The 26136-nt window shown below is 36.6% G+C and overlaps 1 protein-coding gene across 9 annotated transcripts in view; it reads right to left on the bottom strand.

The window, feature by feature from the left end:
• Positions 1-22168, bottom strand: part of LOC106667957 (hybrid signal transduction histidine kinase L-like) — a 37767-nt gene extending 15599 nt beyond the window's left edge. For 3 of the 9 annotated variants that reach the window (XR_002910618.1, XR_001340671.2, XR_002910617.1), the window contains exons 1-5: positions 21842-22159; positions 21725-21782; positions 16108-16187; positions 15878-16034; positions 9073-9564 (exon numbers count right to left, since the gene is read on the bottom strand). Coding sequence is in view for 6 of the 9 variants with exons in the window: in XM_014396291.2 (XP_014251777.1) it covers positions 3110-3897; positions 15878-16034; positions 16108-16187; positions 21725-21782; positions 21842-22024 (1266 nt within the window). In the remaining 3 variants the exon portion in view is untranslated. Of the gene's footprint in view, positions 1-2900; positions 3898-8796; positions 9565-15877; positions 16035-16107; positions 16188-21724; positions 21783-21841 lie in introns of those variants that run through there. The other 6 variants (XM_014396294.2, XM_014396295.2, XM_014396291.2 and 3 more) reach the window with 5 other exon arrangements.
• Positions 22169-26136: the final 3968 nt, after the last annotated feature.

The raw sequence follows: 26136 nt of genomic DNA, 5'->3' as shown, positions 1-26136 counted from the left end.
CAAGGGTAAAAATACGCCCTGGCTTTATAAACAATTGCTTTATTTTGTACGAAATTTAATAAATAAATAAATGTATACAGTTAAACAAACAAAAATAGCAAAGTTAAGAAATATGTAACAAGAAAAACAAAAACAATAAATTATTGCAGTTCGGGCACTGCATACAATCCTCTGTCTGATGCAAGTTAAGGCGAGATGATGCTCCCAAGTCCCAACTATATCTTTCGCCCAATAATAGTCCAATGGGTCTTCTTTAAGTGGCCACTTTCACATCTGATGTTTTTAGTCAAGGTTGAAATGAGTGCTTTTTCATCATCTAAAGTTATAACTTTGCCGAGGTACAGTTCTCCTTCATAGCGCACCTCGCAAAATTTCCCAACCTCCTTTTGAATCGTTGAGAACTTTCATCTCTCCTTTTTCAAACATTTCAGCTTTCGTTTCTTGAGATTCAGATTCATCCATCTCCCGCAATTGGCTAACAATATTATCATTGATCAATCGCTACCACACAATTTATCAGTATTCTTTAGTTTAGGGCCGCTCGCATCCTGGTACATATGGTGTACATTAGGTGATGTTATGCTTTCACCGGCTGGAATTTCTTTCCCCGTGTAGTCTTATTCCTTTCAGTCCATTCGGCTCGTTTTTTTATTAAACTGGAAGTAAAATTATTTGGGAGTATTTCTCTTGACGAACTGCTTTTAGCAAGGTCATCTGCCCCTGGGATCCGTTTTATTTTATGTTGCATGGCTGAAGCCCGATATTACATTTTCTTTGATGCAAAGTTCAATTAACACTAATAATTTTTTAAGAAGAGTGGGATGTCATCCTTTCTAAGGGTTTGGTATATATTATTTTGTTTCCACTCGCACAAATCTTTACGCTAGTATGCCGTAACTCCCCTGATAAAACACAACTAAAGGCTGGGTTAAATGTGTGCTGCTATTGGGAAGTAAACAAATAGATGTTGCTGGCCTAAAAGACGTAAAGTGAGGTTGTCACAAACGAAAGTTTTCTCCCATGTGAAAGAAAGAGGGATTTGAACCAATCATGGAATACACTGGACTCAAACACCCACTTAGATTGTTGTTGTAATGTGTATCCATATCGACCACATTTTTTGGGATTTAAGTAGGACATATAAAGCGAGCGATGTCCCAGAATCTGACCCCGTAAACATGATTTATGTCCCACTTTTGGAAGTCTAAGTTGTATATGCTGATAGGGGAACGCCTTACAAGTCCACAGCAAGATTGACCACATAGCTTCGTAGACCATGGTTTGTTAGAGCAGCTCTGTTCGTTTAATATTTGAAACATATCTTCTTGACAGTTCTCTGTAGAAAGCATTTTACCCAATACCGCTCTGTAATATTATTGTTGAACTTCGTAACATTAAGTTCAATTTGGACAAGGTATTTATCAATTATCATTTCCAGATCTAGTACAGGAAAACCGTATTTCGTCATACTTGCAATGCACCAGTTAGATTTCTCTTTTTCATCTGAGGAAAACACTAGGATGTACCTGGTTTTTTAGGTATTTTTTACCCGTTTATTAATTATCATGCGTATGGGGATTTTGAAAGTTAGTGAAATTTGCCACTGGGCCATCGTGCAAGGTTTGATGCCTTCAAAGTACAAAGTAAAGTTGTTTAGAGGATTTTTCTTTACTTCTATTATTTATTTAGCCTAAAAAAGTTTCTTTTTTGCCTTTTGCTACAATCGGAACTATTTTCAATACTATACCTATTATGAATTCTGGTCTCGATATAAAACTATCTATATTCTTATAAAGCATAAGTTTTAATTTTAGGTTCCAGACAATCCGAACCTGAAGGCCCTTTTAGTGTCTTTGTTTGCATACCGATACACACAAATTGCTATTCTACATGTTTGTTTTAGTTAGAGATTACCCTCTGAAAACAACCAATGACGACTGTAAATTAAGCGAAAATTTAATCGTCACTGAATTTTTGTATATAAAACATTTCACAATAAATTATCCCTAGAATCTTTTCCCAATCTTTAATGATTGTTTAACCGTTTGTAAAATATGTGGTATTTAGTGACGGTTAGTTAATGATAATTTGGGAGTATTTCTCTTGACGAACTGCTTTTAGCAAGGTCATCTGCCCCTGGGATCCGTTTTATTTTATGTTGCATGGCTGAAGCCCGATATTACATTTTCTTTGATGCAAAGTTCAATTAACACTAATAATTTTTAGTTAATGTTAGTTAGTTAAGGTTAGTTAATGATTATTCGGAGATCGTGAGATGCAGTCTGGTGTGACGTAGGTTTTAGAAAAATATTTTCTTTATCGTGCCAACGTTTCGATCTTTATTGAGATCATCTTCAGGGCTCAAAGTGTTTGTTTTCCGTGTAGATGTGTTGAGAGTAGCTTGTACTTTGTAAAATGTAGATGACCAACCCAAGCCCTAAGCAGACACGGGCATATTTACACAGTTTGGCATTGTGACCGTTTCCTTACGTACTTCATAATTAGCCTTTTTTGTTTAATTTAAATTAAGGTCAGTTTCTTTTGTCGTTGTTTACTTTCCAAATGGTAATCATACAATTATCATCGGAATTATAAATACACTATATAATCGGTTTAAGATATACATGTAATATTATTAATGAGCATATTGTCAAATAAACTCCCTGGTGGTAGGGTGTATTTTCACCAAGAAAATACACACACATTTTGATAAGGATAAATTATTTCATAATCCCTTATCTTTGAGGTGTTTAAAGCGGTAAAAATATAACAAAAGAATGACAATGAAATTTATGTTTCGTATTTGCAATTTGACCTATTCATTGCTATGAAAAATATAAAACATTACTGGTTTACTGTAAAATCTTTTATTTTTTTACTGTACATACGTGTTCTGCACATAATTTTTAAATGAACACATTTCTAACTTAAATACATTAATCCAACTGACCTTTCTGCTAATATTAACAAAAAATTGTGAATTTTTCCCCCTCCCGATGTAAATAATACCGGAAATGGGTAAAATACAGCGGATTCGAAAGAAAAAGCGATTTTTTTTAGATTGCTTCTTGAGGTTATATAGAAAGCCAATGTCCATTTGTTTAAATTATTATGTGACGTACGAGCGCGATGAATTACTTCCTGAAGAAGCGAAGTGAACTCTGTTTCGTGGCGTGCTTCTGCTCGATGTGCTGGAGAGAGTCCTGCTGGAAGCTGCGCTTTTTTGCTTTTTAAGTTCAGACTCGTATATAATCGGGATTGAAGACGGCTTCTTTGCGTTCATATCCATTGACGGTAATCTTATTTTCAAAGGTCTTTCAAACGCTAAGTTTTTCGGTGGGTAGTGTTTGATATATTGTTGTTTGGGTGGTTCGGGTGGCGGGGGGGAGTAAGTCATCTGCGGTATTGGATGGTACATCGGCATAGAGACGAATGGCATTACAATCGGAGTCATGGACGGTACGGGTTGTGCAGAAGGATGCCACATCTGTTGCTGAGCTAACTGCTGTTGATGCGCCATTTGTTGTTGATGAGCCATTTGTTGCTGTTGTTGTTGTCGTTGTTGGTTATACGCCATTTGCTGTTGTTGATGGTGTGCCATTTGTTGTTGTTGATGGTGTGCCATTTGTTGTTGTTGATGGTGAGCCATTTGTTGTTGTTGATTGGGGTACATTTGCTGTTGTGGATAAACTTTCGAGTTTCTTTGATTTAACGGCTGACTTAAAGAACGCCTTTGAGACGGATTTTTCAAATTGGATTTAAGGCTTGGAACATTACCCCCGTAGGAATGTTGGTCATAGTCGCTTGCTTCTTCGTGGCCTTCTTCTGCATTTCTTTTCTCCTCCCGCATTTGAAGATACTTTGAATTAACACTCACTATAATGGTTAAACATAAAACTGAAAAAATAAACAGCAATATGTGATATTTCTGTAACTTTTGTTCTCCTAATTGTATTTATTTAATACACCCAAGCAAACATTACTTAATAAACTTTCAGTTATTTACAAAAAAGGTTCATATAACAATAATAATAAGATATACGTATCCAAAATTATAGGAATGTTTAAGTAAGCAACTCGTTTTTTAATTAACCTTTGATGGCTCATAAATACCCTTTCCAAATTTTTTCTTTTTTTTCTTTTCATCATTGTTACTAATTCCAGCGCTGCACCAGAGGGACACGTGCCATAAGAAACCAGCCTGTGCTGGCACAATATGAGGGATTAAGGGGCAAGGATGTATCGAGGACATCGTCGATTAAGGCGACGTTTGCGGGTTCTCCGGATGGGAATATGTAGAGAGGGCTCGAACATTAGGACTAGGATGGATCGAGAAGTTGGTGTGAAACTTTTGGAAACGGTTACGGATCAGTAGAACAAAGGAATGTTACGATCATTGTGGATAGTGAGGTTAGTGACATAGTAAGAGCTTTGACGCTTTGACTAAGGACTTTGGATTGAAAGGATGCGTTGGATGTTGGTTGGTTTCAAAGAACCCCACAACTCCACTCCGTATGTTCAAAGTGGGCGCAGTAAAGTCCTGTAAGATTATTTAACGATCATGAGATGTGATGTAAGTTTAAAAAAATATTCTTTTTATTGTGCCAACATTTCGATCTCTATTGAGATCATCTTCAGGACTGGAATATATAAACATTGTTTAAATTATAGAAATACATATAAGATATGAATATGAATTCATAGAATGATGTAATCAAAATATTTGTGTACTACGATTAATCCTAAAAATTCTATATTGTTTTACATCATTGTATAAATTCCTATCCATATCTTATATTTATTTGTATAATTAAAATATGTTTATAATTCCCAGGCCCTGAAGATGATGTTAATAAAGATCGAAACGTTGGCACAATAAAGAATTGTTTTTCTAACCTACATCACACTAGAGCCCCTCTCATGATCTTTAAATAATCATTAATTAACCATCACTCAATATTACACACGTCTTGCATAAGATTAGTTTAGTTATGATGATCAAGAGAGATTTCGGTCCTAATTGTAGTTTAGAGAAGAAAGAAGTACATAATTTCGTAACAAATATAATGAAATGTCGATGCCCTAATTAAGATACTCCTTTCATTTTTACTCAATGTATTAAATGTAATAAAAGAACAATATTTTCGGTTAAAGTGTTAGAAAACTGGCTGAAAGGCTTGACGATAGTTATCCAAATAAATAATCAAAATAAAATTACATTTAGGCCAATAACCGAAAAATGCCAATCGTATAAACATTTAAATTTTTCCACAGATTTAAGTGATAACTATTACAAAATACAAGTACATAAATATTGTAAAAAATACAAAAATTAATACAAAATATGTTAATAATTGATCTGGATTATAAAAATTCAAAGTAGTATGTTAAAATGTAATCCCTTATAACGCTACATGTCCTATTTGTAATGCCGAAGAAAGAGAGGATCTACACCATTTCATTGGCGATGTACATTTCTTGCTAATCTATATTAATTGCTAGGAATGAAATGGTTTAAAAAATTGCTAGAAAGGACTGAAGCGTAGTTGTGACTATATAACTGGCAAAAATTGGAATGATAAACTGTACCAAAGTAATTTATCAGGTTAGAAGTTAGAAGCAGATCATAAAGGTCTCTCATTATATTTAAAACTTGTATATTATTTATTGTAATGCATTGTTTTGTACAAATTTGTAAAATTAAAAATCTCAAGAATAACAATGTTAATCTGTTTGTTTTTTACTATCATTGACTTTTTCGTATGGCGTTCACCTATTCTTTATTCTTGCTGTACAATGATTTTATTTTTTTATTTATTAATTTTTTTTTTTGCATCTGCAAAATACCTTGGCGAGAGTGACTTGAATAAGGGCCATTCAACATGACTAATTAATTCGTTATATTTGAAAGGATTTAGATTTACAGATAGTTGGGCGTGGGTTCGGATGTATCAGGCTTGAACTAAATCTTAGATAAATGGTATTTATAGGCCGAATGTAAGATATGGTTAAAGCGTTAAAGACGTAGAAGGGAGCTTCAACGTGGATACGAAGGGTTCGGAAATGGAGAGTTTGTATTCGGCTTTGGTAGAACGCCGGCCGTACCGTACAAAAAAAGTTCATACATCCATTAAGTGCTGATGTAGTGACGATGTTCTATGTTTTTTCCTCCTGAACGCCTGTCAGGTAATATTCTGTACTTCAAGTTTAGTTCCGCTCGTTTAAGTCATGTGTTGGAATACGCAGTTGCATCCGAAAGGGGCACGAACTGAGGCATTTTGCGCATCCCCTGTTCTCGGTAAACTCTTCGGCGCCTGCTTTCGCTATAAAGGCAGATACGCGACTCATCAGTAAACATAACACCATTCCAATTGATGTTCTTTTCTAGACGCTCGCTGAACCATGTTCTTCTGAGTTTCTGATGGTGGGCTGTTGCTGCAGGTTGTATCAAACGGCCAACGTTTGGTCTTTGCCAAAATATCTTGTTATTTAGGAAATGAAGGAAGCGTACTAACATAGGAAAGCGCACTATGGAAAGGATTCTTTCTAGCAGCAATGACAATATTTCTGTCCTTCGGAGTGTAAGCTCACGTTTTCTATCTAATTGGTTGTGTTTTGATTTGTTGCTAAAGAGATTTGAACATTTGATCAACAAACGAGAGAAACACATTAGCATTGGTAGTCCTACTCTATCGCACTTAAAGCTAAAATCCATTGGTAGAAATATGCTTGATATCGAGACAGGTATAGGTGTGTTGTCTCCCCCCACCAGTGTGTTCCTATCCTTGGATTTGCTCATAGAACCCCACATTTAGAAGTAACCACAAAATAATAAGCACGACCAGCAGATGGCCCTCAGAGAACGAGCAGAAGACGACGGATCGTCCTCACACGATTGAGGATTGGCTATACGCGGTTGACTTTTGGGTCAAAGCCCGCGCAGGTGCCCCTTATGCAGAGAAAGGATGCTCCATGTGTCCCGCATAATAGAGCGTGTAGGCTTGCCGCCGGATTTAAGAATGATTCTCGGACACGGTAGCGAGTTTCAGATTCCCCGATTCCGATTTTTATGGGAATTGGATATTTTTTATTGTACATAGCCGTCAAAATATGTGTTTTGGGTTCCTGTGTTTTGTATTGGGTTGTCCGGAAAATAATGCAGGATTTTGGTATTAAACAAAAAAAAAGAAACTAGTTACTTTAAAGCAATGTTCTTTAATCAAAATAATTTCCCATACTCTCAATACATTTCTCCCAACGTGTTGGTAACTTATTAATTCCGTCTGAGTAGAATTCAGAATTTTTAGAATTGATAAAGTCAATAAATGCATTTTCCAGTTCCGTTTGATTTTTGAATATTATGTGTTCTAAGTAGTGGTCCAGGTGTCTAAAAAAATGGTAGTCAGTAGGCGAGAGGTCCGGAGAGTAGGGTGGGTGAGGCAAAGTTTCATAGCCAAGCTCCAATAATTTTTGTGACGTTACACGTGACACATGTGGTCGAGCGTTGTCATGCAACAAAATGGGCCCTTTCCGATTGACCAAAGAGGGCTTCATTACTGCCAATTTCTGATGCATGGTATTAATTTGGTTACAGTATGATTCAGCATTGATGGTTTCGCCAGGATTTAAGAAGCTGTAGTGTATTAAACCAAATGAAGCCCACCATACCGTAACCATTACCTTTTTTTGATGAGTTGGGGGCTTTGGAAAATGTATTGGAGCTTCTCCTTTGTCGAGCCACTGTCCAGAACGTCTAGTGTTATCGTAGAGAATCCACTTTTCGTCACATGTAACAATTCTGGCCAGAAATGGGTCATTTTTGTTTCGACAAAGAAGTGATGCACAAACATCAAAGCGCTGATTTTTTTGGCGATCGTTTAATGAGTGTGGAACCCAATTTTCGAGTTTTTTCACTTTTCCAATCGCCTTGAGGTGGTCAGCGACGGTCGTTTTACTGACTTTGAGTTGCTCTGCACCCACCACTGATCGCAGAACATCATCATTAAGAGAGGAAGGCCTTCCACGACCTTCTTCATCTTCAAGGCTGAAATCTCCCTCCCGAAATTTTTTAAACCACCTTTGCACAGTGCACTCATTAACACAACCCTCGCCCCAGACTTGGTTAATGTTTCTAGCCGTTTGGGCTCCGCTTCGGCCGAGTTTAAACTCGTAAAAGAAAATCGTACGAAATTCTCGCTTTGACATTATAAGGATGACTGAATTATTTCCAAGTAGCGGAATGCTACAGAGGTAAACAAACAATATCATTTGGAAGAGGATTAATAAGTGTTGACATTCATACAAATGAGTAATCCTGTAAACGTAAACAGAATATTTTATATAGATTTTTTTTAATGAAAACTTAAAATCCTGCATTATTTTCCGGACAACCCAATATAATTGGGTGCATTTATTACAGTTAATGGGGTGAAATGGCATCCCCATCGCCCATCGACCTGTGTACCTGACTTTGGTCGATGTTTTTTTTTTTTTTTTTTTACGAGGGTTCGCAACAACAGAGGTCATATAAACCCTCAGGGTGCCGGCCGTTTTGAAAAAAAGCCCATTGGTATGTCGGGTTCGAATTGCAGGGCCGCTGGATTCGAACCCGGGACCTTTACCATTGCATACCTACTTACTATTAATATATATTCTTAATGAATATTTCTTTCTTTTTACTGGCAGACAGCATCATTAGCCATTTTATTTTGTATAATATTCAATTTGTATGCATTGTAATGAGTTGTTTACATACAAAATTAATTACAATTACATTAACATTTATTCCTGTTTAAATTAGCCTATACTGTCAGAGTTGGGTTTATGTATAATAAAAATGTCTATAATATTTGTTAGTTGTGATCAATTATCGTAGCGCTTAAGAAGAAATACACAATACGATTTGTAGAAATACTCAAAAAGCGAGGTTACGATTTCCAGAAATGAGTGAACTTAGTGTGGGTTTCATCATTTAATGAAAAACGTGATGAGACATGCAGATACAATTTGAATTGGAGAAATCTGTGTACTATAGATAATACTGTAATTGTTTAATATTAAAAGACTATTTACCTTTCTTTTAGCCTGGACATTCCACAGTAGTATGCCGTAAATACACTAAACAACACTGTCTCATTTAGTAATAAGTTCCGTCCGGAGGCTTGTACTTGAGTTCGTAAGTGCCGAAGATGCCTTCGGTAGGTTTGGCCTGGCCTGTGAGAACTGCTCTCCTGTAAATCGGCCTGTATACAGCGTACGACTGGGTCGGATAATATCTTCGCTGGTTGGGAGAGTAACGGTGGCCGTGCCTGGAGAACTTCCTGGGGTCGATCGCATCTCTTGGGTGCTTTCCATATCTGAACCTGTCCGGCTGTTTCATCGTGGCACCCTGGGCGAGCTGGTGTGCAGGGCCAGGCCCTGGAGGAAAGGCGTAATTAGGACGGTTCACGATGATTATCTCTTCGTCACTTAGTGCCATCGAATCGGGGGCGTACATGGCGAGTAACTCTTCTATCTTGTCGAGGCGATAACTGTTCGTGATAATTACACTGAAACCTGAGCCAACTGGAACCAAAAATGACATTTTCTCATAGGGGTTTCTTTTCGACTATTTGCACGTTGGGGTGAATTTTACGCTAGGCGGCCGATAAAAATTACGAAGGATCCATAAGGATTTTCAGTAAATAACTGGTATTTGTATAATATCTTGAACTCTTAATAACTAAAACTTTACTCCGTAGTATATAGCTATTAATAAATAGTTCATAGATGAGAATTAACCCGAACATAATGCCTAAACTACGCTTCAAATACTTATCCTCCAAGGGATACTATTATTTTAAAACGTGTAGAAATAAAGAATGAAAAAAAAAAATAAGCGGAAATTCAACAGAACACGAAAAGAAATGTCGAAATACGAACATTCCAGTCTGGAAAAACTTGTAAAAACGTAAAAAGTGTTAGAAAAATTAATAAGCATATAAGTAAAGTTGAAATCACTATGAAGTCTGGATTGAAATGGAATGTTAAAAAAATGGTCTAATGCATACTTCGCCAATGTATCTTTTTTGAAAAACAAAAGCGCGAAAGTAAAATGGCGGAAAATGTTAAAAGTTGATATGATTGGAATCCTACTCACTCCTCTCTCCCTCTCTCACTCTACCTCTCCTCACTTTCTCAACACTCTCTCTTTCCTCTCTCTCTCTCCACTCTCTCTCCCTCTCCCTCTCTCTCTCTCTCTCTCTCTCTCTCTCTCTCTCTCTCTCTCTCTCTCTCTCTCTCTCTTTCCTCTCTTTCTCTCTCTCTCTCTCTCTTTCTCTTTCTTTCTCTCTCTCTTTTTATCTGTTTTTCAAATATATATATAACCACTAAGCGCAAACTCATTTACAAAGTAAACATTTACATCCAGTATTAGGCAGAATTCCGCTGACATCGTTCCGCAGTCGCGCAGTCTCATGCTTGCCTTCTCGAGAATAGAGGTTTCCGAATTTCTTTGACCAAGTATATGATACGACGTGAGGAGATTCGATACTTCGGAAATGTTGCAATATCGGATTAAGAAGCAAATTACCCCGGTTTCTTGAGGCTTTCATAAAGGACCGAAGATTCTGTGTCCGATTGGGATCTGTCCTCTCCAAGGACTTTTTTCAAGAGAATGCAGTCTCTCAGGGTTATGTGATAAGCGTTACACTTTTGTCGATCTCGGTGAACGGTGTCGCTGACGGTATCTCCCGACTAATCAAACGATTACTGTACGTCGACGACCTGGGTTTTTTTTTTTTTTTCGGGGAGATGTGTGCAGAGGTCGGAGAGGAGATGTCAGCGATAAGCGTTGTGATTGAAAGAGCCGAGGACCGTATGCGTCCATTTTGGCAAGCTGAGGAGGGCCCAAAGTCTTTCGCGGCTCTGTCAGGGGACGCTGCGGTAAGGTACGTAGAGTCAGTGAAGTTCCTCGGCCTCCCGTTCGAGCATTGCTTAGATGGCATTCGTGCATTGACCCCGTCGAGGTGAAGAGAAGGAAAGTAATAAAATTAGTTCATCGATCACTTCAGGTGGGGAGCAGACAATGAGACCCTCCTGAAAATATTTAACTCGCTGCTGCGCTCGATTTTGTTTTATAGTTGCATGGCCTATTGTTTAGACCGAAAAACGTGATTACAGAGGCTCGATAGTCTCTACTATTTGGGTCTTCGAGCGGTCTCTGGCGCGTTCAGAACAAGGAGTTGGCTAGCCTTTGCTGCTAGGTGGCGTGCTGCCGCCCGAAATTCAGTGGGAGTAGCTTACTCTCAGCTATGCGGCGGGGTTCCTTGCCAAACCGGGACATCAGCGTTCGTGTGCGATCCTTAGATGTCAGTATAGTACAATATACGAGCGACTTTTAAGAAAACGCTCCGGCGAAGCCTTAGGGACAGCAGGGAGGACACATGGCAGCGTACTCGAGCTATCTAGCTCCCTAGGTACTCCCAGTCATACTCGCCCGGGATGATCTCGCCATGTTAGCCAAGTCGTCCACTCCGCCATACCTTTACCGAGCTAAGTTTGTGGAGTTTTGGTACGCTGGTTTGACACACAAGCAATTACTTTTGTAGGGAAAGGTTGTTCGATATGTCTTAATTGAAGGGTGCAATTCCTTGGTTCCATTCAGAGAACGCGGAAAAATACCACCCGATTTGAGAATTGTGCTTGTGCACGGTAGTGAGTATTTGGGTCTCCTGTTTCGATTCTAGGATAAACGGGGTTGTTCGATTGTATGTAGTGATAATAGTTGTGTGTATATAGTTTGTGTTGAAAGTGAATTTATATCGAGCACCCCATCGACCTACAATTAAGTTAGTTGTATAATATGAATAAAGGTTATGGAGAAATATCGAGTACTCCACCACCCTAATTGAAAGGAGTGGTATGTAAATAGGAGTGAATATATTTAAGAATGAACATGAGTACGAATGGGTTTGGAACAGCCATGCGTTGGGTGCTGAATTTACCTAGCTGTTGACAGCACTCCCACCCGGAGCCTAACCTTGGTGGCTGGACGGATAAGATTGAAGTCTGCCACTGATTGCCAACACCCCATGGGTGATTCCCGAGTCTGCCGGAAAGCTAAAACAAAATAGAAGATAATACCATAAATCGGTCAAAACAAGTGAGAACATATTTTTGGTTGCAAAAGAAAAAAATCCGGCCATGGTCGATTCGATCAAAAATTTCCTTTCAGTAAAAGTGACATACATAAGCCCTAGAATCGAATGACAATAAAAATATGGGATTCTCATCTAATCTAAATAATGAAGTTATTGTCCTTTCCCAGCTAGAAGAGAGTTATGTTAAACAAAAATGACCATTTTTGCTAATGTTAATCGTTTCCGAATTAAATGACGACTATTGAAGTTTATACACTATAGCCAATAGGTAACCTTCCTCCATTTTGATCGGGCAGTTTGTCGACAAGTCAACTTTCCTTTTTTACTTAAAAAAATTAAACTTTTATACAAATGAACTTGCATTACAGATAAGAAATGGTCATATATCTTTTAAAAGAAACTATATAGAATGAAAATTTCAATTTAAAAAAATAAATGAATAAGGAAAGCTTTATAATAAGGTGTTGTAAAAAATAATATCGTTTGTTATACTTACTTTTTTGCTTGGATTTTTAATGTAGATCTGATGATGGGTGGAAATTCCCGAACATCAAAGCAATTTTTTTAAAACTTTTTATTTGTTTTTTACAACTGCATTCTTCGACGTAACAAGTAAAACAGGTAGTATTTACATGTAAAATTATTAACGGTAGCGTGAAAGCTTGAACAATTACCATCCAGTGATGGTAGCCGTTAGTTCGTCAATACGATGAGCGAGATGTACTCCATCGTAGGAGACAGATGTCAATTGTTAAGGTTGTCGCGGGGCCACCGACGCTTCAGTCTTCTGTTGGGATTATTAGGTAATGTGGTTGATGACAGGTTTTTGACGAAAGGGTTCTGATGGTGGAGTAGTTTGGAATGGAACGTTTTGTAGCGGGATTGGGCTAGCTCTATAACAAAAGGGACATTTAGGTCGGTATGGATGGTGTGATTGGATACATAGAAAGGGGCTTGTACTATTGTTCTGAGGATTTTTGATTGAAGGGATTGGATTCGATTGAGGTTGGAACGCTTAGCAGTACCGTAAAGTTCAAGTCCGTATGTCCAAATGGGGGCCAGGAGGGCAATGTCAAATTTTCTTTTGTTTGTTAGTGAGAGTTTTGATCGTCTGTCGAGTAGTCGTTTAAGCATGAAAAATCGTATATTACAGTCTGTGCGCTTAAGTCGTGTATGGGGGTTCCACGTCAGTCGTTTGTCGAGGTAGAGTCCGAGGTATCGTACATGGTTCGCAATTGGGATGGGAACGTTGTTGGGGTATACTGGTGAGAGTGTTTTCTTGTTTAGAGTAAATATTATGTTCGTTGATTTGGTTTCGTTGATCTTGATTCTCCACCGACGGAGCCAGCATTCTAGGGTGTTTAGGTGATTTTGAAGATTACGGGAAGCAGTGACAAGATCTTTATCAGGAGAAAGGATTGCGGTATCATCGGCAAAGGTGAAGGTGATAGTGTTGGGTTGCGTAGGTAGGTCGGAGGTATAAATTGAATAAAGGAAAGGAGCGGGCACGCTGCCCTGTGGGACACCTGCAAGAATAGGATGGATAGGAGACAATGAATTTTTGTGGGATACTTGGAAGTAACGATCGTTAAGATAGGATTTTAGGATAAGGTAATAGGTTGTTGGTAGGATGTTCTTGAGCTTCCACAGCAGCCCAGAGTGCCATACTCGGTCAAAGGCTTGGTGTATATCCAATAACACACCCGGGCAATACTGTTTTAGCTCAAGGGATGTGGAAATAACGTCGGTTATGCGATGTGCTTGTTGTACAGTTGAGTGGCAACTCCGAAAGCCGAATTGGTGATGGGGAATTGTGTTTGGAGGAATTTCCTTGGTCAAGCGGTTCAATAGGAGCTTTTCCAGTATTTTGCCAATAATGGGCAAAAGACTGATGGGAAAAGCAATTTAATGTAAAAATAAAGCAGGAAATGTATAAAAGCCAAATAGAAAAATTAAAAAACCACTAATTATATAAAAAGACAATAAGTCTTTAAAACAAACTATAATAACGAAAATTATATACGCGAAGACAGAAAATGACTATTTACAAAGAGGAGGATAGCGTTGTGATTTCTAATTTGAACGAAAACCGTTAACAAAAAGCTTCAACCGAAAAGTCCTACATACTTTTTCTGTAATTTTGCCAAAGGATGGGATTTTAGTAACTGATATTGAGAACCTCCAACAGGGTGGGTTTCCTTATGAAGTTATGGCACCTTATCACATACATCCCTACTTAATCATGATATAGTAAGTTGATGATTCAGCATCAGATTCTCGTCAATTTGGTTACAAAAATTGTGTAATGTACTGTTTTGTGTTAAATGTTGAAGTGTTATAGTGCGTGTGTCTTGAAAATATAAGATAAATAAAGCTCTATCATAAAAATTATTTTTATATGATGTTTTGTATTTTTTACTTAATGTTATTCGATGTTCTATATTTTATATTTATTGATATCTTATTTTACACTCTATTTATGCTGTCTGTACTAATTTTAAATGTTGTTTTGTACGTTTTATGATATGTATAAATCTTCCACTTATTTTATTTTTGTTTTATTAAATTTTATTTAATGTCTCTAAAGGCATTGCACTGTAAGTATATGTAATATTCATTTTAATCTTAATCCTGGGCAATTAACGAGCAGTCGGGATGGCCGGTCTATAAAATAGGTTGCGCCCCTAAGCTGTGAGGTAAGTTGCGTACTCTACTGGGCGTCCCTGCCAACTTGACAAAGGAAAGATTTAAGGACGAAAGAAAGCTCTGTTTTTATGTTTCCCGTTTCATTAAAAAAAATGTTTTATTACAATTTGGAGTTTTAATTCACATCAATTACATTCGCAAAACAATTGTAAAAGAATAATGATTGAACCGGAGTAAAGAATTTCAAAGGGAAGAAATCTTGTACCATTGCAATATCTTTTCAGTAATACATAAGCGAAAGTATTGAAACTAGTGAGAATGCTTTCCATTATTAATTTTTATTCCAACTCAACTTTAAATTAGTTGTTTCTGATCGTTTTGGTCGACATCCTTTGTGTTTGATGGGACCGACCTTCCAGCTCAACACCTCGTAGACCTGAACCGGAAATCTGTAATAGCTTGAAAGGTTGTCGCACTCAAAATAACAACGAAAAATAAGCGTTCACCGGTCATAAATGTATAGAGCATAATCACATCGATTATATAAGCTTGTTTCTTTGTTTAATGTTCATAGATTTTGTAGGTGTGGAGGCAGTTTATCATCTTGCAAGTTAAAATTTTTGCAAACTTAGTTTTTTATAATTAACAACTGCGAGAGTGAATGTTCAGACTATGAACATCATTTCAGCTTTTTTTGCTATTGGTGCTTCAAAAATTCGCAAATGTATATTATTACTCATTTGTCATTAAAGTTTCGATTAAAAAAGTTATTTGGTTTTATCTTAGCAATGAACAACCCCTTTGTAATTTGAGTCAAACAACTTTACACGCTTTATAAGAAAATTATCTCAGAAGGAGGATAAAAGTTTAGTTTAAAAAAATTGTTATTTGATAGTAATGTTCTATCTAATCATTATTCATTGTAACTTGTGTTTTATATAAAAGAAAGATTTAGTGTGTATTGCGAGATACGAAATTATAAAAGTATGCATAAAAAATTGCTATCGAGGCGACCAAATGCAAACTAATAATTTTTCTAGACTGGATTGACCCAAATTCAAAATTGAAAAATAATTCAAAATTCTACATACGGATAAGCAGTATTATCCCGGCGAACGACGGCAAAGTTTTCATAAACGAGACTTTTCCAGTGATGTACCCTTCGGCGAAAGGCACGGCCAAGGCCACTGCTCCTAAAAATACCAGGACGAGTACGATCAGCGCCCCGAGAACGGCGTTGGACGACTCCTGAACATATGATAAAAGACGAATTATTATTGATGTTTAATGATTAGATAATTCATTGCCGTCTTAGCCTCACACTATAGATTCCGACGAGGAGGGTGACCCCACCAAAGAGGACTAGGCCTGCAAATGTAAGTCCTGCTATCGACACAGGAGCTAAAACAAATGCCTGGTTAAACATCATGTATATTTTAACATACAATATTAATAATGTTAACACTACTTCAAACATTAGCACAAATCAGTATTTTATTGTTTACCACTTGGTTAATATATACATCTAGATCCATGCAAAATAAAACCACGTAAAATCATACTACCTATGAAAAAGACAATTTAATAAAACTATTGCTTTATTTTTGCATGTTTCACATCAGTATTGCATGCATTATCAGTACACAATAACAAAACTACAAATAATAAAACAAATTAAGAATTTTGAAGACACGGATTCTTTTCATTTTACTCTTAACAACTCTTAAATTAATAGCAATGAAAATAACTTAATATTTGCAATTCACATAATTATATAGTTTATTTATCGTGCCAACGTTTCGATCTTTATTGAGCCCTGAAGATGATCTCAATAAAGATCGAAACGTTGCACGATAAAGAAAATGTTTTTCTGAAACCTACATCACACCAGACTGCATCTCACGATTTCTGAACATTTATTAAATTTACATTTTGATTTCAACTTTTGAATGTTACCTACATATTATTTTATTATAATTCTTTGTTTATACATAAAATATTTTAAAATTAAATTTTATTAACTCCATGATGTTAACAAATGTTAAATATTTTTGGAAGAAGTCTCGTGCACCTTCCATTATAATTATAAATAACAAAATTACATATTAGAAGAGAACGAACTGATTTTCTCCTCGTGTTTAACATTATTAATAGCAAATTAAACTGCTCTTAACCATTAAATTGATTTCCTTCGATGTTAATGCTCACAATACCAATTCTCTTTCTTTTTGAGTACAAACTCAAAAATGTAATTATTTATTTCATCTGGAATTTCGAGAATTCTATGTATTGATAATAAGCATTATATAGTTGAACTAAATAAATATTTTTAGAACAGAAAAATGGTGAATAATTTCTTATATTACTAATAAATGTTTTATTACATACGTTTATTTGATTTTTATATACTTGAATACTATGTCTAGGTAGTACATCATTGCCTCACACTTCAAAAGAAAATTTTGCAAATTATCCTTTTTACAAAGGCAATTAATCTCCGAAAAAAGAAGGGCTAGAAACCTTTGGCAACGTACTAGATCAGTCATTGACGAACAAAATTACAACAAACTTGTGAATACATTGAATAAAGAAATAAAATTATTTAAACAACTATTATAGGAAACACATTTAAAAAGCTTGTCAACAAAGGATGGGAGTCTCTGGCTTAGTACTAAACATATCCTGTGTCATAGCTATGTCTCAGCTACTCTCAGTAATGATGATGGAACGTGGATCATTTCCGATAAATAAAAATCCAAAACATTTGGTATTCAAACCTCATAACTTAATCGATATTAACCACGATGAATTTAAATCAGATTCACTTATGACACCTATACCTCCTCTAGATCTGCCACTTAAACCAATCATTGCAAAACAAGAATCACAAGAAATGCGACATCTTCCTTAAAAAAAATCATCACCTGGTCATGAATTAATAACAACGGAAGTTGTTCAAGAACCTCCCAAAAAAGCTGTCGTCTTCGTCCTTCTGACTTCTTTATTTAACGCAATTTTGAGAACTACACACTTTCCCGTACGAAACAAATGACACCGCCATATTAACAAGTCAAACCTCTTTTACACAAGCTTCATTTATGTTAGAAAACCACACATTGAAACAATCGAAAAAGGAGCAATCTTTGAAAAACAAAGTTTAACCTCTCAAAATCCCAACATATCAACTTTACGCTGTCGTGGGATAAAATTCTATATTACATACTCAACCGACATAAAAATTACCATTAAAATCAAAACTTTAGACGTACACATATCTACTAATGGGGTACGGGCCTACTCAGGCTTTTAACCCCTCGGGTCCTGGTCGCCCGCCCTGTGTAATATATATACTCAAACCAATTTGGATGTACGGGTGCCAAGTTTATGGATCGGCCAAGTATTCCAATATTCAAAGATTACAAAGTTTTCAATCCAAAATTTTAAGACTAATTGTTTCAGTCCCTTTTTACATAAACAATAACAGTTTTTTCATTCATCAAAACATATTACAGACGTTTTCATAGTAAATTATAAAATCACACTAACACACAAATTCGATTACTCCATTCCCCACAATTCCCAAGTAAACGTCTGAAAAGAATATGGACAAGAGACCTCTTAAATGGTTAATATCATTTTATTAATCTCGAGCGGATGCCAGCTTTCTCTATAACGCCCGTAATGCCACAAACAATTATCCAATCTGCTGGTTGGGTATAATACATGTACAGTTGTAGATACAATTAAATGAAGTAAAACCAACTTCTGGGGAAATAGATGGCCAGATTTTCCACAGAGAAAAGTTAAAAAATTAATGAACTTCGTGGCTGCTCAAAAATTGGGCACTTGAGAAAAATATGTATTCCCATGTTTGTTGGGGTCGATCTTCACGTTCGCAGGCTGAACAGGTTGGTTGAAGCGTTGGAAGTATCCTGCATTTTTACCTTGTCCAGTAAGAACTTGGATTATTTTGTACGTATGCTTTATCTTCTTGTCCGTAAGAGTATCATTGACTGGAATAACTTGCTTGTGTGAGCACAGCTTTTCCATTCGAGTGGTTAGTCGGCATACCTCCCTCGAGAATTTTCGAGTCTAAGGTGATTTAATCTTGATATCGCAGCGTCTTATAACATTTGGTCCGCCAACTAGTTTCCCTGTTCTTTGATGAGCCCGAACCTATTTCTGCGCAATGTTTCAATTTTCTTTGCAGGTAAGGTTCTCGTTTTTACAGATATAATGCAGAACAAGTTTTCTTGTTTGCTCTGCATTATACCTCCGTGTTTTGGCAGATTTTAAAAGTTGGAAGGATGTCAGGTCATCACCCCAAATTTCTACTCGCTTTCGTCGGGTTGAGGTGAAGGTCTTCAATCATTCTATCTCCTTGAGGTGCCCCAGTAATTCCGCGTAGTTGTTGCTGCACCAGTCTGCCAGTTGAAATTTCTGGGAAAAGCAACCATTTTGGATTAATTGTAATACAAGACAAAAACAATGCCCACGTACCCACTTATTTTGTTCCCGTCCTTATTAAAAGAATGTTTAATATTTTCTACCCATAGATACGTGAATATGTTTCATTTTATCCCGTACTTGGGGAATATTTCGCTGGTGTTATGTGTTGTCGTATACAAGTCCATTTTACCTTTGAGGACCAACCTATTGGTTCTATATATCTGCAAACAGGCAAGAAAAAAGATAAAGCCTTTTATAACTCGCAAAGCGATCTTTCTTTTAAGCTCGAACAAAGGCTTCTCCACAAACAACAGCATCGTGTCGTAGCAAAATATCGATAGAACGGGATTCGGCTATATAGTACTCAAAGTTTCACTCCCAATAACCCAAAATAAACCTTAGCTGATTTTTGCAGGGCATGTATAACTTGAACCTCATAAGCCTATACAACCTCTCTCAGGCTATACTCTCCAAAATTCCGATCACAGATAATTTTGAATCTTTGTAGGTATTCCTTATTTTTTCCATAAAAATTCCTGAAAAGCTTGGTCTCTTTTGAGGTAGTCTGGAACGCTTACGTTATTTAGTGACTCTATAGTTGGAAGTAATTTTTTGTCAGACTATTCCTCTATTATGTTTGTGTTTTTTAAATTTATTTGTTAATTTTATACCCCCACGCAATAATCTTGTGCTAAGAAAGTTTATTTCCTGATCTAAATTGTTATTTCATGGAAATCAAATAATTATTACTTCAATTAATTAAATTAACATTTTAGATTTTAAAATTCGATTTATACACTTCATTAAATTTTGTCATAGTCAATGGAATTTATAAACATTACAAACTCATCAAAGCGGTTTCTCAAATATCTAGGAAAGAGGTTGATTTTTCCCCACATAAAACCACTTTTCTTATCAGTAAACTTTGCCGTTATTTAAACAGTGGGTAATCGAAGACAAGGTCCTCTCACGCTTGCCGGTGCCCGAATTGGTGCCTAATCTATGTCTATCTAGATCGAATCTATGTTTTCAACCGAACTTGAGTCTTTTTGTGCATGTGTCTTATCTACTTGACCATTCGTACGGCCATTGAATTTTCTTGCGTGTAATCCATTTTCAGTTGTGCTCCACAGCTCCCTCCGTTGTCTGGGAACATACGGCATTCTTCCTAGAATGAGGTAGAAGTCAGGTACGTTGCTATTCGATAATGCAGCTTCATTTGCCATTTGGTCGGCCAAATCTTTCCTAATAGCTTGAAACTATATCAGCGCGATTATTCTGTTCTGATTCAGTTCCTTGCAAGTTTTCTAATTTTCTCTGCATGGGATGTCTAAATCTGGGCGCACACTAAGTCAGTGGGGCAGCGTGGAATTGTGAAGGTCCGCACACTATGTAGGAACCGCTCTCGGCCGCGTTGATCGAATTTTACCCCTCCATCTGACCACCGCTGCGGTTTAGTGTTGATTTTGCATTTCCAGGAGTCCCCACGTCACATTCGTTGGCTTCGTTTTTACAAATATGGCGTCCGAGGGCAGCCGAATATACCCGAACTCAACGATTTTCAACCGCCCCGGCGTACACTAGGCAAGTAGCGCGGCGCGGCGTGGAGCCGGAGGAAGTTGCCAGACTTCTGCAACCCGGCTCCTCGCCGCGCCACCGACCTAGTGTGCGCCCAGCTTTATAGGCACAGAGTAGCCGTACATCCCACAGGAAGTGAGAGAAGCCCTTAGCCGTTTAGATTGACTTTCTGATAATTCCTTTTACCTTCCTATTAACAGACTTAATACTATATAACTACGATAAAAACGAAATAATGTCGTGAACAATATATTTAAAATAAACACTAATGAACTACTTATTCTGTTATCCATTAAATGATAAATTTTGTGTCCATTATTTAACGTAAGAATGAAAGGATCCTTTTTCGTGCATAATAATCTATTTCCTACTGGTCAATAACAAGTATAATCTGTTTAAATAAGTTTTACCACATTTCGTAAGGCGAACAATATTTCACTTTAATACCTAACACATACCTAGTTTTCAATTGGAAAGAAAAATCTCTACATTTTTGCCAAATGCGAAAATCTATCAAATTCTTAATTAAAGTATTCATTGTAAAGTGTAAAGATTCGGTTTTCTATTACACATGTGTATTCGCGTTTAAGGCTGTATTGAATTATTTTCAATCATGAATTTATTATGATTGAATAAGCAATTTAAATATTTACGTAATACCTTTTTTTTAACTGAGGCATGACCACTGACCCCCTCTCTCTATTTTCAACGTTAGTATACAAACATTACTATAAATTTACGAACCATGCCGTCAAAGATCTTTTCTAGTAATTTTTTTTGTATTTGATTGCATTGCGACATGCACTAAAATGCACAATTATGATAACTGAGCAAAACTTGTTCTCACACATTTCGATTTTGGCACGTAAGAAACGATTGATTATGCATTATGTTAAAAATTAGTCAATTACGTGTGAAGACATCGTTGAACGTAGCAGCTAGATAGATAATCCCGGCGGTTGAAGCAAGCTATTAAAAAAGAAGATTGTAGCTCTCATCTTGTTTATTGAACTTGTTAATTGACTTACTGTTATGACCCATCCAAAAATTTTGCTCCCTGTCGTTACCGAACACATAAAACAACACGTTCTCACGCGGATACAATTCATTTTGTCCGCTAAAATAAAATTGGAAAAATAAAAATCTTTTATACACAATACACATTTGTTTTCAATAATCACGAGTGTTCGCCATTTAAATATATTTGGCATTCATGTGTTTAATATTTGATCATAAAATCATGTGATGTTTTATCTAATAGCTGATGTCTACTGCTGCCCAACGATGTTCTACTACTAATCAATCATTTGAAAGTGTCAAAGAAAAATGTTCAAACCATATTTAAAATTAAATGATGTTACTTTGCAGTATATGTACTATACGTCTTATTGTCTATTGCTATTGTCTTATTTAATATATATTTAGGGAAATAATGATTATAACTTTACGAAGAAAGAGTTTTATCAAACAAAATATAAATTATTAATTAGAGATTAATAAAATTAAAATACACCTTTAAAAATAAAGTTTTGGATTTAACGATAGCTGATAATATCTTAGCTGCAACTAGCATGTCTCCGAAAAGGCTCAATGACTCTGAATTGAAGTAACTCCATACAACAAGTGAAAAAGAGATAACTGCTCACATGCTAAACCAAGCAATTTTCATATAATTTGAAGAACGTTGTCTAGTTATTAGGTTTGTTGTTTAGTTATAAATAACAATTCAATTTCTTATCTATAGAGAGCGTGGTTATGCCTATAGCGAAATCGTTAGCTTCCCAAAAAAAATACCATACCATTCTTAAGCTGGGCGCATACTAGGCCGGTAGGTGGCGCGACGCAGCGCGTAGCCGAACTTGGAGAAGTTGCCACACTTCAAGAAGCTCCGCGCTGCGCCTTGCCACCCTACCGGCCTAGTGTGCTCCGGGGCGGTTGAGTTCGGGTATATTCGTCTGCCCTTGGACGCCATATTTGTAAAGACGAGGCCAATGTGTAGCTTTGTTTACCCTGCTTTTTGGAATAGTAGTAGCATTGTTTCATGATAAGTTTGAAAACAAGATCATTTCCACAAAAATAATGGTGATATTCTCCAAACGTTAGGCGTTTGGTGTTTATTTCATGTGCCTACGTTTTTCGTTTTCATTTCTGCCTTTCTTCCTCATCTTCCAACTCTATGACCGCGACCAGAAAAATAATTTCCTCGTCACTACTATTTATTATGAATATAATTATTGTCACGGGGAACTCCTACAAATGCAAAATCAACACTAAACCGAACACTAGTCAGATAGAGGGGGGAAAAATACGACCAACGCGGCCGAGAGCGGTTCCTACATAGTGTGCGGACCTCCACATTTCCGACCCGCGCCGCGCCGTCCCACCGTACTGGTGTGCGCCCAGCTTTAGACGACCAGTGGCGTTCAAACCTTAGAAGAAAAATCCGCTTTCTTAATTTCTAATTATTGCAATTGAATTCAATGTATTGAAAAATTCTACAAAATAATTGAGGAAGGAACCACATGGACACCTTTTCGCCCATCTCCCTACCCTTTTCCCAGGTAACTTTTCTCACTCCTTTTGTGAAACTCCTGGCGTAGCCATCTATTCTTGAGGCTCAGGTAATTTTCAAGTTTTAATTCTCTTCTTCTGTAAGAATATATCTCTGCAAATCAGAAGTGAATATTCTAACTCGCATTATTTTTCTTAACAAGTTTGGTTCTCCGGATGCGAATTTATTGGATAAATTTAATTCCCCCGTTGTTCATGTCTATATTTCTTGAATTATAATTAATACTTTTGTATTGTATATAATTATTCATTCATAAAAGGGTATGTTGCAAAGAGATAAATGTAAAGGTTAATTTATAAGTAGTATTCCATTACTATTTTATAAATTAATAATTTAACATTTTAAAATATTTTTTTAACATTTTAAAAGTAATTGTTTAACATTACTATTTATAAATACTATCGAACGCAGATTGGGTTCTATCCGATTGAAAATCTATTGGAATTCCTTCGATCACACTCATAAAATGAATATGCATACAGGGATGTCGGTTCATTGCACTCATTGGTTCTGCTCACAAAAACATGTAAAGGACGCAATTGCAAACCTAAAATCTCGAAAGTACCCTCTATGTTCGCGAACCAGTGGCGAACCAAGTTCGTCTTTAGTGTGTACGCTTCTGCGCTCGGAGCGAGTTCGTGAACATTCAAGAGCGTCCCAACGGCTGTCGGATTTTGGGCGAACTCAAAGGGGAGCGCAGTAGGTTCGTGAACGGTAGTAAGGAACGTTTTGTAATGTGAACAGCTTTTGTAACTTACGATCACACAGTACAATCTCCAAAAGCCGAAAAAATGTCTCGTTCTTATCGAACTGTTCCAAAATTATTGTGGGATCCTCAAGATTCCAACTATAAAAAAAGACCCTGAAAGAAGTCGCATAGCGAGAAATTGGTTTAAAAAAAATAATTAAATTGGAAGTCATGGTTAGCTCTCCTTTTATAGAAATTTGCTAACCAAAAACTATAATCACTATTGCTAGGCTTTCTATAATCTAAAGCCAAATAGTGGATGAATATATATGCTTCACTAGCCAAATTTCAACATGTCGAGCCATAAAGTCGACGACATGTCAATTGTTCCACGTTCGGGTGAACACTGTGGATCTCTTGGGGAGCGCACTTGATGTATTTACAGGATCGCGGAGCGCTACTGGTTCGCGAACAGAGTGGGTACGCAGTTTCAATTTCGACCTTTGTAATAGTTGTTCTTCCCCAAGTTCACCTGACGCTGACTTCCCAGTTCAAAATTAAAAAGGCGTAAATATGTTATCCCTGAAGATGGTGGGAATCACTGGCCCAATTGCGTCGATATTCTTCTCGTGAGTGATTTTCTGGTTTTACAGTTCAATTTTTTTTTGTTAACAGTTCAATATCCCCCAATATCAATTACCCAATTCTGGATGGAAAAAGAATTTACAATATTTTGAAAAAGAAACAAAGAGTAAAAATAAATTTAAGTCTTTTCAGAGGATCTAAGGAAGAGGTCAAACACAGAGAAAACTTCCTTTTGGTTTTTCCCGAGCTTTCGACAGTTTTTATACTGTCATCTTCAGGGCCTGTTTTATTATCATATAAACAAACAAACAATTAAAACATGAAAAACCCGTTCGTCCGGGGAGTCGAACTTGGAAAGGAGATTACTGACCGAAAAAGTATATATCAGTGTCACCCCAAATACTTGTAATCTACAAACCGATAGGTTGGGATCCATTTCGGTCTATGCAGGCCTCCTAAACGAATACAAAAATTCTAAGCAAAGGAGGGATATGAGAACGTCGCCCTAGTGGCGGAATTTGTTAACCAGGGGAGAAAAAACGAGTTTCTCCCATAGCCTTTGTTTTTGATTTGTGATCTTATTGTATACATATATATATATTGTATACGTTTTTTAATTTTTAATTTTTATTGTACTTTTAGTTGTAATTTATAATTATTAATTTATTCAGTTTAAATAATGTTTAGATGCTGAGCGCCAAAAGACGTAATGTACTTCTGTGCCCAAAACACGATGTCTTTTATTTCCCCATTACGGTTTAAGTAAGATATTTCAATTCTTGTGCAATTTGTTTTTCATGTTTTAATTGTTTGTTTTTTTATATGATAATAAAACAGGCCCTGAAGATGACAGTATAAAAACTGTCGAAAGCTCGGCGTAAACCGAAAGGAAGTTTTCTCTGTGGTTGACCTCTTCCGTAGATCCTCCGAAAAGACTTCATGTTTCCAGCAGGTCGATAATCTAGCTCATCGTTAAAAATAAATTGATTAATTGTGGTTTTAGTTTAGATAAAAAAGTCAGTGTCACGAGCGGGATTCGAACACACGATCTTTCGCTAGATACGCCGCTGCTCTACCACTTGAGCTATCGTGACGTCGATCCACTCGGACACTAACTTCCCTTCTCAACCCCTGCTTTTTGAATTTTCCCTCCTTTTTGCCATTTTTCAAATGTCGTGTAATCTATTTGATTATCGGCGACAAATTAAATGGCCACGGAAAGCTTTAGTGAAGATATACTTCATTTTAAACTAATTAAATTCGCTAGTTTTTTTAATTGGTCGAGCGGACCACGAAACTAGTCAACTAAAAATAAAGTCAGATTACGCAATAAACATTTAGTAAAACTTATTACATATGTATGAAGTGCATTGTATTAGGATTTGAACATACATTGAACTGAATTATGTTAGGTACATGCTGAACGCATGATTTAATAATTTGTATTCAATTAAAAAGCCAAGTCGAATCACAGATTA

This window comes from Cimex lectularius, unplaced genomic scaffold, assembly GCF_000648675.2.
Source record: "Cimex lectularius strain Harlan isolate CLEC.00 unplaced genomic scaffold, Clec_2.1 scaffold281, whole genome shotgun sequence".
NCBI lineage: Eukaryota > Metazoa > Arthropoda > Insecta > Hemiptera > Cimicidae > Cimex > Cimex lectularius.
This window is presented reverse-complemented; position numbering and strand designations above follow the sequence as displayed.